Raw genomic sequence first — 13771 nt, 5'->3', positions numbered from 1 at the left:
GCTTGTTTACCACCACACATGCTTGACACCATCTAAAGCAAATTTGTTTATCTTGGTCTCAAGAGAGATGAACAGACCAAGGATATGGATCACTGGAACCATGTCGTGTGATCTGAAGAGACCAAGATAAACAAATTTGCTTTAGATGGTGTCAGCATGTGTGGTGGTAAACAAGTGAGTTTTACAAAAAAGGTGTATCCTCTCAATAGCCAAGCATGGTAGTGGGACTGACATGGTTTGGGGATGCATGAATGCTGTCAACATTGGCAATCTGAAATACACCTAAAAGAAACATGCATGTCAACATGCACTGTGACTACTGAAGCAGATCATGATATTCTTCATAGGATTGCATTCAAATCTCACACCAATCTATTTAAGCCAGATGCAGACTCAAAATTTAAAAGTTCAATACAAAGAAAGGTTGAAACGCACACTGATGACCTCCCTTGTCAACCCTTTTCATTTCGTTTCATTTCGAGACGATTCGAGCCAACATAACCCCTTCTCTACCGGATTTTAATCTGGGGTGTACTCACTTTTGTGAGTACATGTTCAAACATTAATGGCTGTATTTTGTTTTTTTTCTGAGTGAACAAGAAATTTAAGCGGTTAAATATGATGTTAAAAGGTCACTAATCATTGTGTCAAAGTTACATTTCTGTAATGCTTTCCTATGAAAAGATATACTCAAAAATCTGCAAAACTGTGAGGGGTGTATTCACTTTCGTGATATACTGTACATATAAGACATTGACAAAAGAATCACCTCACAGTTCAGTACTCACACACACTCGCACACACACACACACCTTAATACGGCCCTGCACACATTACAGACTGACTTTAATAACAAGCAATTCATCAATGCTTACCCATTTTAGTTCTTTTGGTAAATTTACAGTTGCATGGCATTAATACCAAAATGAGTGGCTATAGCTCAGGGTTTTTTTCTCTTTGTTTTATCTGTTTTGGTTCAGAGATGCTTTCAGAACCTTCTAATTAGAGATTGGATTTATGGCACTTTAATGGGATGGCATATACAAGTATACAAGTAGGTGATAACCACTAAAAAGCTACCAATCTCAGAACCGTATCAAAACATAAACTAGAGATTTGTAGGTATAAAAAAATCACAACTAGAATTTCCCCAACCAGATGGCACAGATACCTGGACTGGCCCATGGACTACTAGGCTTCCTCCAGTCTATGGTCATTGGGGCTATGGGGCTTGAGGCGATTGAGAATTAAAGTAGCCTAATGTTTTTGTGTATCGACAAAACCACCCAGCACTACAGCTGTGCACGAGCTCCCAAATCCACGAGTACGCACAACCCAAATCCCGCCCATCCGCACAACCCAAGTCCCGCCCATTGGCCGACATGGCGTCAAACTAGTGAGTCCCATGGGGCTTTGGCTGAGGATCACCAGACATCTCATCCCATCAGACATTTCATGGCTGTTGTTCAACACTGCCACCACGTGGTCCTACTCATAAATACTTTTTTGCTCAAAAGTAATACAGTAATACAGTATGTAATATAGTAATAATGAAAATACTTTGAAATAGCATGTGAGCTGACTCTCAAACAAAGCAGACAATTCTGATGTTAAGTGTTACAATATGCAAAAAAGATACAAATGCACCTACATGCAATAAGACTGATACAGAATGGGAAACAGCAGTCATAAGGTCAATGAAGAAAGCTTGGAGGTTGTAAAGGAAGTGTTTAATCTCAAGTGGAATAGGGTGTCTTGAAGACTGTAGACTTTTCAAAAATTGCTTCTCTCTCTCTCTCTCTCTCTCTCTCTCTCTCTCTCTCTCTCTCTCTCTCTCTCTCTCTCTCTCTCTCTGTGCGTGTGCTATGCTATGTATGATTTGATGACATACTATGACCTGTCATGACTTGTATTTAATTGATCATACTATATTGATGCAATGCATTATGAATTATGAATATTTCAATTTAAGAATACTTAACATTGATCATTGGTCTATCTGAAATCCACACCTGCAGTTTAGAAACCGTTCTTGGTCTGCCACTTGAGCAGCCATGTAGAAACCACCAGATTTACATGGCACTATGAATACCATTTAGGATCTGCAGGTGCTTTCCCATGGTAGGAAATAACCTCACTTATGAGAAAACATATACTGTATTTATGGACAGATTTTTTAGTTTATGTTTAATAAAACTGCTTTGAAAAATTGATTCAATTTTAATGCCAACGCAAAATGTGTCATGACAAATAACTACACAACAAGAATAGTCTTGATTAATATGCAATTTATTTAAACAAAATTGAAGAATCAAAGGATCAGACTCAGAGGTTCTAACCAAAAGATATATATATAACATGTAAAACAGTAGCGTATCTAAAGAATCTAATGTATAAAAAAGATTATTTTTTTAAAAGAAAGGTATAAAAGAAGAATCACTACTGTGAAAACAAAACTCAAGAAAAGAGTCATGCTCTGGAAAACCACCCTGATAGCGCTAACACATTAACAGCTAGTGCAGCCACTGTTGCATCTGACACATGCTATCAAAATGTCACTCATAGGGACGGCACAGTTAGGCGTCCCTGCTGCATCAGTTGGAGCAGTCTGATTGGCTGATGGTCTTGGAGGCTGTGGAGCCGGAACTGGTCACCTGACAGGTCACGTTTTTGCCACTGGACCAGAGGTCCGTCTGGATGGTCGTGATGCTGCTGAGTCGGAATCTGCCGTTGGGCTGCTTCTCAGGAGAGCTGGTGCTGATGTCACTGCTCAGAGGGTTCCCACCGAGCAGCCAGCTGACATCAGCCAGGCCAGAGGACACGTCCTCAGCCACACACACCACCCTCACACTGTCCCCCTTCAGCTCCTCATGAGACGGGGGGAAGACCGTCAGAGATGCAAGTGTCACTGTAGGGTCTGAAACACACACACACACACACACACACACACACACATTAATGCAGTTCTGAAAGACAAAACAAATATTTTCTTGCCAGCAAACTTTTGATAGTTATATCCTATTTGTTAATTGGTTTGGACACTGCTACGATCACAACCATAATATGTCACCACTGTCACTGTTGGATAGTAACATTTTTATTAGATTAATGTTTATTTGGCTAATGTATACTTTTTGAGAAGAGGTATTAAATACCTAAAAAAAACGGGGAAACCAAAATGACTAATGTGAACAAACTATGCATAGTAGCCCCATAATGCACGCCGCACCATCAGTGGCCCGCTATAATAGTCATTGAAAAGTTAATTACCAGTACTAGTCTACTATAACATAACAGAAGGCCTTTAGTAATGTACTATGCTGCATCAAATGCTAACGCAGTGTTTTAACAGGTTGAGAACTATTTTTTGTCACTTCCATCAGATGTCACCACAGTCAGGTTTTGCGTCTGATGGTGATGACAAAAAAGCCTCCAAATGTGCCTCAGTGGAGGCTAGAGTAGCCTAATGTTGGATCACAATGAATGTTAATATGTCCCATTATGTTTCATTTAATTAATATTTCATTTACCAGCACAATTCAGTGACATGTGGAACAAGCTACCCACAGTCGCCATCATCTTATTGTTGTCACAAAAAGTCACCAATATCAGTGGGAATATGCTTAGGCCTACAATAGGCCTATCTATGCTTTTGAATTATTAAAATATTTTTTCTCTTTAAAACAAAAACTTTAGGCCTACTTGTATTGTGTCTGACGATTTTGACAAAAACAATTAAAAGCCTATTCTATGAAAGTAAAATATGGGAATGTTGTTCCGATACATTGCTGCACAGCCAAGACATTTGTCTATATACTTCTACATTTGAACTACTTTTTTTCTTTCAGAATTAAAACCGGTTTTAGCCACATTCTCAAGAGTGAACTAAATTGTAAGGCAAAAAATGTGTAACATTATTCCATTTTTTAAAAAGTTTTTACTCAGAAAATCTGAAAATGAGCATCTAATTGTAGGCAAATAACAGATAGCCTACAAGCAATACAGAGTGATAAGTTATTAAAATCCATGAAAACCCATGAATGTCCCGGTCTTCACCTAAAGGTCACATGAAGGATGAATAGTGAAAGCAATTGTATTGCAGTATGTAATACAAACTGGTTAATGGCCATAATGAATGCAATATTCACATTAATTGGATGAAGGATATGATAGGCCATGAAGTGTGGCTAAGTGTGACAAATTTGCCAATTTAAATCTTTTTTTTGTCATTAAGCTTGTACAAGTAGCCTACTTGGACACTGATCTACATACATGGTCAGTGGTATAAGTTAATCTATGAAGCTCTGAAACATTGTGGCAACGGAAGCTGCATGTTAATTCCTAGTTGGTCTTTCTTTTTAAATGTAGGCTATTTAAAAAATATTGCTATCTGAAACAAAAACATCTGTAATTTACCTATGTGAGGCGAAGAAAAAACTTGCTACAAAGAAAAAGCCATAGTGAAAAGTGTACTCACCAGTGACAAATAGCTTGGTCCCTGGGCCGAATACCACAGTGGTTCATCTCCTATCTTCCCCCATACAAAAACCTCCTCAGTGTCAGGGACACCCACTTCTCCTCAGACCTCCACTTCACTGGCTCCACTTCCTCTCCTCCACTTTCTCCACTTCCTGGGGATAGCCACCATGGAGCCTCTAGGGTTGGGATTCATATCCATATCCATGGAAGATTGACATCAAAGCAATACTCATATCTTGTGTCTGCTTGTCTCCTTAAGCTTGCCTGTGGAGAATCATCATCTTGTATCAATTCTTAATTGATGGCTTTATCATGATTCCAAGGGAATTTGGGCTATGCTGTACAATATTGACAACGGCACTAATAATTTTTCATGTGACCTAAAACACACAAACACCTAATGCTGATACATTGGTGCGTGGAAACTAACCTGGAGGAGCAGTGTACAGTCTGTTTATAGAAATAGCGTTTGTGAAATCGGAAGTTCTATTAAAATATTCATAATTAGGCCTACAAAGTAAAATATTAGTGCCAATATATTGTAATCAATCCATTTTGAATGCCCATTTCACATGAGACCAGCTGTGCTGCTGCTTTCCAAGCTGCATGGGATGTGAGCAGTGAGGAGGTTTTTGTCATGGTGTGAATCAAAGTGATACGTGCTCTTTAGCAGTGTTGTCCCACGTCTGACAGTAATACACAGCAGAGTCTCCCTGTTGGACATTACTGATCTCTAACTGGTAGTCTACTTTTGACGACGAGGCTTTAGATGTGAATTTGCTAGCTGAGAAGCCAGTTCCATACAGATCAGGAGAAGAATGAGACAGGTAGAACCTCAAGATGAACTGGGGAGCTTCAGATGAGAGTTGCTTGTACCAAACTACCCAGTACCCATCATCTCTTGCAATGTTACAGTTTAAAGTTGCTTTCTCGTTCTTTGTCACTGTAACTGATGGTGTCTGAGTAACAAGTTTTTGGCAGCTGACATCTGTCAGGATACATGAAATATGAAATACAATATATTAACATTGTTGATCCACAATGATACCTTGATTGTAAGTCTCTTTGGCAAAAAGTGCCAAATGCAATGTAATGTAATGTAATACATACATCTTTGTTAAACTACAAATGTATTCAAATAAACTGAAAATTGCAGAACACAACTTACATGTCAGAGCAGTGAGGAGAGTGCAGAGTGTCCCCAGCATGTTGACAGTGTGTGTGTGTGAGTGTGTGTGTGTGTGAGTGTGTGACGCAGCAGCTCTTGGTGTCCAGCAGAGAGATGAGCAGAGGTGCAGTGGGAGCAGACAGACTGCAGGATCCTCCTATAAGGACACACACAGGGGGGAGGGGAGGGACCAGCCATAACTTTGGATATGTCTGCTACACATCTGAGATAGGACATTCATCAGGCTCACTACAGAAATCATGTCAAGATCCTTTCGATTATATTATCACTATAAGGTGACTCAGTTAACCAAAGTCTCTTCAGTCATTCATTCTGACAGTCAATGATTGTTTAATGACCTCTTCACCGGCCTTTCTTTCTAGCTGTGTTGTCTTGAAATACTAGGCAGAGGATTTATGACTTGATTTGGATGGACTTTTAGCACATTACTTGCATTTACTCTTGATACTTATGCATAACCTCTTTGCACAGATGGGCCCATCGGCGGACCCATTCACTCGTTGCTGAAAAGACTGAATTATATCATAATGACATAGCTAGGCCATCAATAATGGCTCATTCTTTTGAAACTTGGTTGTCGGTAGACCCGAGTTCGTTCTCCTGACATCCGCTGTAAATACATCCTACTTTGTATTGCAACAGCTTGGGATAGACCTAATACAAATGTCAGGAAAAAAAGCTAATGTGCTCAAAGTTTGTGTTTCGGAACCCCGATCTGAGTACCCGTTTTACTGCAATTTCCCGAGGTGGGGGTTGGGATTTCCGACCATCGAGTTTCAAAAGAATGAGCCATAAGGACCTTAAGTAACAGATTAATACTTAGTCCTTACCACACTTGCAAATGCATTAAGATTCATTTTAAACAGGACATTAATGACTGCCCAGATTTTCATGTAAAATTATGCAAAGATCACACAGCAAAAAGGCATTATTAATCCAACACTCAGTCAATTTAACATCCTCCAAAGTGTATTCTGGTCCTAGAGCACTCTCCAGTGCTTAATTAACACTGTACTTTTTACTGTGCATTCTGAAATGGAAGATTTATTTTGCTTTTAAACTGATCCAATTCAAGCTGACAAGGGAAGAATGAGAGTCATTCTGAAAGTGAAACTGGAACTGAAATTCTGAAAGTTGTCTGCTTAGGAAAAGTTTGACTATTTGCATGTGCAGAAATAGCGCATGGGCAGCCCAGCAGGTGTGTCCTGTCTCTCATCTAAATGTCATAGATTTGGAGTGGGCTACTTTATTAGCTGATAACTACTAAAAACTACCAATCTCAGAGCCCAAGTATATCAGAACATAAACTAGGGATGTGTTGAGGTATTAAACAAATCACATGTAGAATTTGTCCAATCAGATGGTACCGAAACCTGGTCTGGCCCATGGACTACTAGGCTTCCTCCAGTCTGTCATTGGGACTGGTATGGGGCTTTGGTTCGGGATCATTACTTAACCCCTTAGAGTAGAGACCATGTTATTACCGGTCACCAATGGCTATGCCTTAATCTACTTAAGGCTTTCGGTACTGTCATAGCAATGTTGTTATGATGTAGTTGAATGACGTATCTGCAGTGAGAGGCTACGCTCTCATCGGACATTTCATGCCTGTGACTTAACACTGCCACCATGTGGTCCTACTCATAAATGTTTTTTTTTCCCACAGGCAATTGCACAAAAGTAGCCTAAAGTAATACAGAAAATACTTTGAAATAGCATGTGCGGTTTTATTTTTGGCTGCGATCTGATTAAAAAGAAAACATGTTTTGTCAGATATTAATTCATTTCACTGTCAGACAAAGCAGGCCATTCTGATGTTAAGTGTTACAACATGCAAAAAAGAAAAAAGATACTAATGCGCCTACATGCAATAAGTCTGGTACAGAATGGGATACATCAGCTACAAGGTCAATTAAGAAAGCTTGGAGGTTATAAATAGTGGAGTGTGTAATCTCAAGTGGAATGGATTGTCTTGAAGACTGTAGACTTTTCAAAAATTGCTGCTCTCTCTCTCTCTCTCTCTCGCTCTCTCTCTCTCTCTCTCTCTCTCTCTCTCTCTCTCTCTCTCTCTCCCTGTGCTTCGTATGATATGTTATGATCTGTCATGCCTATGACAGACTATATTGCTGATGCATTATGGATTCTGAAAATTAGGCCTATCTGTAATCCACACCTGCAGTTTAGAGACCGTTCTTGGTCTGCCACTTGAGCAGCCAAGTAGAAACCACCAGATTTACATGGCACTATGAATACCATTTAGGAACTGCAGGTACTTTCCCATGGTAGGACTTGGAAATAACCTTACTTGAGAAAGCAATATATTTATGGACAGCTTATGTTTTTTAGCTTATGTTTTATAGAACTTCTTTAAAAATGTATTCAATTTTAATGCAGAGCTAAAGTAGTTAAATACACTCACATCATAAGTCATGACAAATAACCACACAACAATCTTGATTAATATGCTCTTTATTTAAACAAAATTGAAGAATCAAAAGGTTCTAACCAAAAGATTGCGAACATATAAAAGGATCTTCTAAAGTATGAAAGAAAGATAAAACAGAAAATAAAAGAAGAATCACTACTGTGAAAACAAAACTCAAGCAAAGAGTCATGCTATGGAAAACCCACCCTGACATCGGTAACACATTAACAGCTAGTGCAGCCGCTGTTGCATCTGACACATGCTATCAAAATGTCACTCATAGGGACGGCACAGTTAGGCGTCCCTGTTGCATCAGTTGGAGCAGTCTGATTGGCTGATGGTCTTGGAGGCTGTGGAGCCAGAACTGGTCACCTGACAGGTCACGTCTTTGCCACTGGACCAGAGGTCCGTCTGGATGGTCGTGATGCTGCTGAGTCGGAATCTGCCGTTGGGCTGCTTCTCAGGAGAGCTGGTGCTGAAGTCACTGCTTAGAAAGTTCCCACCGAGCAGCCAGCTGACATCAGCCAGGCCAGAGGACACGTCCTCAGCCACACACACCACCCTCACACTGTCCCCCTTCAGCTCCTCATGAGACGGGGGGAAGACCGTCAGAGATGCAGGTGGCAGTGTAGGGTCTGAAACACACACGCACGCACGCACACACACACACACACACACACACATTTAAGAGACAAAAAATATAATATATTCTTGCCCACATTGTCAGTAGTCTACCGTTTTAGGGCAGAATCACTATTTGTTTCAAACAGCAGATCTGTGTAAAACCAGCAAACTTGTTAATTGGTTTGGACACTGCTACGATCACAACCATAACATGTCACCACTGTCACTGTTGGATAGTAACATTTTATTAGATTAATTTTTATTTGACTAATCTATATTTTTGAGAAGAGGTATTAAGTCTGCTACCTAAAAAACAGGGAAAACAAAATGAATAATGTGAACAAACTATGCATAGTAACTCCATAATGCACACTGTACCACCATCAGTGGGCCGCTGTAATAGTCATTGAAAAGTTAATTACCATAGTACTAGTCTACTATGATGACATAACAGTGGGCCTTTAGTAATGCACTATGATTCTGTCATTGCCATTCTGGTAACATCAAATTTATAACGCAGTGTTTTAACGGGTTAAGAGTATTTTTTGTCACCTCCGTCAGATGTCACCACTGTCAGGTTTTGCATCTGATGTTGGAGACAAAACAGCCTCCAAATGCGCCTCAGTGGAGGCTAGAGTATAATGTTGGATCACAATGAATATTAATATGTCTAATAATGTTTCATTTACCAGCAGAATTCACCAGCTACCCACAGTATGTACCCACAATATGTAGGCCTATACAATGCCTTTGAATTATTAAAATATTGTTTCACTTTTGGCCTACTTGTAATTGTGTCAGACGATTTTGACAAAACAATATATTCTATGAATATGAAAGTAAAATATGGGAATGTTGTTCCGATATATTTCTGCACAGTCAAGATAATTGGTATGATAATTGGCCTACTTCTATATTCTTTACTAGGCCTATTTGTTTTCTTTCAGAATTAAAAAGGTTTAAGCCACATTCTCAAGAGTGAACTAAATTGTAAGGCAAAAAATGTGTAATATTATTACATTTTATTTTAAAGTTTTACTCAGAAAATCTGAAAATGAGCATCTCATTGGAGGCAAATACTGTAACAGATATAAGCAATACAAAGTACTAAGTTATTTAAAGAAACGCATGAATGTCCCAGTCTTCAAGGATGAATAGTGAAAGCAATTACAGTATGTAATACAAACTGGTTAATGGCCATGAATGCAATATTCACATTATTTGGATGGAGGACACGATAGGCCATGAAGTGGGGCTAAGTGACAAATTTGCCAATTTCAATCTTTTTTTTGTCATTAAGCTACGTGTACAAATACTTGGACTCTGATATACATACATGGTCTGTGGTACAAGTTAATCCATGAAGCTCTAAAACATTGTCGCAAAAACGGAAGCTGCATGTTAATTCCTAGTTGGTCTTTCCTTTTAAACTTACAGTTTAAAATAGATTGTAACTGAAACAAAAAAAATCTGCAATTTATCTATGAGGAAAAGAAAAAACTTGCTACAAAGAAAAAGCCATAGTGAAAAGTGTACTCACCAGTGACAAATAGCTTGGTGCCTGGGCCGAATACCACAGTGGTTCAGCTCCTATCTCCCCCCGTACAAAAACCTCTTCAGTGTCAGGGCCGAGAGGTGCAACTGAAACACCCACTTCTCCTCAGACCTCCACTTCACTGGCTCCACTTCATCTCCTCCACTTTCTCCACTTCCTGGGGATAGCCACCATGGAGCCTCTAGGGTTGGAATTCATATCCATATCCATGGAAGATCGACATCAAAGCAGTTGTCATATCTTGTGTCTGCTTGTCTCCTTAAGGTTGCCTGTGGAGAATCATCATCTTGTATCAATTCTTAATTGATGGCTTTATCATGATTACAAGGGAATTTGGGCTATGCTGTACAATATTGACAACGGCACTAATATTTTTTCATGTGACCTAAAACACACAAACACCTAATGCTGATACATTGGTGCGTGGAAACTAACCTGGAGAAATGTACAGTCTGTGCATAGAAACAGCGTTTGTGAAATCGGAAGTTCTATTGAAATATTCAGAATTAGGCCTACAAAGTAAAATATTAGTGCCAATATATTGTAATCAATCCCTTTTGAATGCCCATTTCACATGTTCAGACCAGCTGTGGTGCTGCTTTCCAAGCTGCATGGTATGTGAGCTGTGAGGAGGTTTTTGTCATGGTGTTTATCAAAGTGATACGTTCTCTTTTGCAGTGTCATCCCACGTCTGACAGTAATACACAGCAGAGTCTCCCAGTTGGACATTACTGATCTCTAACTGGTAATCTACTTTTGACGACGAGGCTTTAGATGTGAATTTGCTAGCTGAGAAGCCAGTTCCATACAGATCAGGAGAAGAAAGAGAGTGGTGGAACCTCAAGATGAACTGGGGAGCTTCAGATGGGAGCTGCTTGTACCAAGATACATATTGCCCTTCATCTTTTGCAATGTTACAGTTTAAAGTTGCTTTCTCGTTCTTTGCCACTGTAACTGATGGTGTCTGAGTAACAAGTTTTTGGCAGCTGATGTCTGTCAGGATACATGAAATATGAAATACAATATATTAACATTGTTGATCCACAATGATACCTTGATTGTCGCTTTGGCTAAAAAGTGCCAAATGCAATGTAATGTAATGTAATACATACATGTTTGTTAAACTACAAATGTATTCAAATAAACTGAAAATTGCAGAACACAACTTACATGTCAGAGCAGTGAGGAGAGTGCAGAGTGTCCCCAGCATGTTGACAGTGTGTGTGTGTGAGTGTGTGTGTATGTGTGAAGCAGCAGCTCTTGGTGTCCAGCAGAGATGAGCAGAGGTGCAGTGGGAGCAGACAGACTGCAGGATCCTCCTATAAGGACACAGACAGGGGGGAGGGGAGGGACCAGCCATAACTTTGGATATGTCTGCTACACATCTGAGATAGGACATTCATCAGGCTCACTACAGAAATCATGTCAAGATCCTTTCGATTATATTATCACTATAAGGTGACTCAGTTAACCAAAGTCCCTTCAGTCATTCATTCTGACAGTCAATGATTGTTTAATGACCTCTTCACCGGCCTTTCTTTCTAGCTGTGTTGTCTAGGCAAAGGATTTATGATATTTATGATTTTTATTTGGATGGACTTTTAGCACATTACTTGCATTTACTCTTGATACTTATGCATAGACTCTTTGCACAGATGGGCCCATCGGCGGACCCATTCACTCGTTGCTGAAAAGACTCAATTACATCATAATGACATAGCTAGGCCATCAATAATGGCTCATTCTTTTGAAACTCAGTTGTCGGTAGACCCGAGTTCGTTCTCCTGACATCCATTGTGAATACGTTCTACTTTGTATTGCAACATCTGTGGATAGGTCTAATACAAATGTCAGGAAAAAAGCTAATGTGCTCAAAGGTTTTTTTTTCTTTTTTTCGGAACTCCGATCTGAGTACCCGCTTTATTGCAACTTCCCGAGGTGGAGGTTGGGGTTTCCGACTACCGAGTTTCAAAAGAATGAGCCATAAGGACCTTACACTCCAAATCTATGACATTTGGATGAGAGGCAGGACACACCTGCTGGGCTGGCCATGCGCTATTTCTGCACATGCAAATAGTCAAACTTTTCCTAAGCAGGCGAATTTCAGAACTCCAGTTCCAGTTTCACTTTCAGAATGACTCTCATTCTTCTCTTGTCAGCTTGAATCGTGATTTAAAAGTATTTTCTGTATTACTTTAGGCAACTTTTGTTTTCCTGTCTCTCATCTAAATGTCATAGATTTGGAATGGGCTACTTTATTAGGTGATAACTACTAAAAACTACCAATCTCAGAGCCCAAGTACTGTATATCAGAACATAAACTAGGGATGTGTTGAGGTATTAAACAAATCACATGTAGAATTTCTCCAATCAGATGGTACCGAAACCTGGTCTGGCCCATGGACTACTAGGCTTCCTCCAGTCTGTCATTGGGACTGGTATGGGGCTTTGGTTCGGGATCATTATTTAACCCCTTAGAGTAGAGACCATGTTATTACCAATGGCTATGCCTTAATCTACTTAAGGCTTTCGGTACTGTCATAGCAATGTTGTTTTGATGTAGTTCAGTGTAGTATCTGCAGTAAGAGGCTACGCTCTCATCAGATATTTCATATCTGTGACTTAACACTGCCACCATGTGGTCCTACTCATAAATGTTTTTTTTTCCACAGGCAATTGCACAAAAGTTGCCTAAAGTAATACAGATAATACTTTGAAATAGCATGTGCGGTTTTATTTTTGGCTGCGATCTGATTAAAAAGAAAACATGTTTTGTCAGATATGAATTCATTTCACTGTCAGACAAAGCAGGCCATTCTGATGTTAAGTGTTACAACATGCAAAAAAGAAAAAATACTAATGCACCTACAGCACATGCAATAAGACTGATACAGAATAGAATACATCAGCCACAAGGTCAATTAAGAAAGCTTGGAGGTTATAAATAGTGGAGTGTGTAATCTCGAGTTGAATGGATTGTCTTGAAGACTAGACTTTTCAAAAATTGCTGCTCTCTCTCTCTCTCTGTCTCTCTCTCTCTCTCTCTCTCTCTCTCTCTCTCTCTCTCTCTCTCTCTCTCTCTCTCTCTCTCTCTCGCTCCCTGTGCTTCGTATGATATGTTATGATCTGTCATGCCTATGACAGACTATACTGCTGATGCATTATGGATTCTTAAAATTAGGCCTATCTGTAATTTACACCTGCAGTTTAGAAACCGTTCTTGGTCTGCCACTTGAGCAGCCATGTAGAAACCACCAGATTTACATGGCACTATGAATACCATTTAGGAACTGCAGGTACTTTCCCATGGTAGGACTTGGAAATAACCCTACTTGAGAAAACAATATATTTATGGACAGATTTTTTAGTTTATGTTTTATAGAACTGCTTTAAAAAATATTAATAATTTTAATGCAAAGCAAAAGTAGTTAAATACACTCACAACATAAGTCACGACAAATAACCACACAACAAGAATATTCTTGATTAATATGCTCTT

General features: G+C 39.4%; 1 pseudogene and 1 gene segment (V, D, J or C); both read right to left on the bottom strand.

Annotated features, from left to right (window-relative positions):
* Nucleotides 1-2311: 2311 nt before the first annotated feature.
* On the bottom strand, nucleotides 2312-5203 carry LOC134443458 (immunoglobulin lambda constant 6-like). The segment is given in 3 exon segments: nucleotides 2312-2917; nucleotides 4478-4498; nucleotides 5164-5203. Coding segments are annotated over 3 exon segments (384 nt in total).
* Nucleotides 5204-8137: 2934 nt separating this feature from the next.
* On the bottom strand, nucleotides 8138-11542 carry LOC134467266 (immunoglobulin lambda-1 light chain-like; annotated as a pseudogene).
* Nucleotides 11543-13771: the final 2229 nt, after the last annotated feature.

This window comes from Engraulis encrasicolus, chromosome 2 (assembly GCF_034702125.1).
Source record: "Engraulis encrasicolus isolate BLACKSEA-1 chromosome 2, IST_EnEncr_1.0, whole genome shotgun sequence".
NCBI lineage: Eukaryota > Metazoa > Chordata > Actinopteri > Clupeiformes > Engraulidae > Engraulis > Engraulis encrasicolus.
The sequence above is the reverse complement of the archived record's forward strand: the minus strand, read 5'-3'. Positions and strand labels throughout refer to the sequence as shown.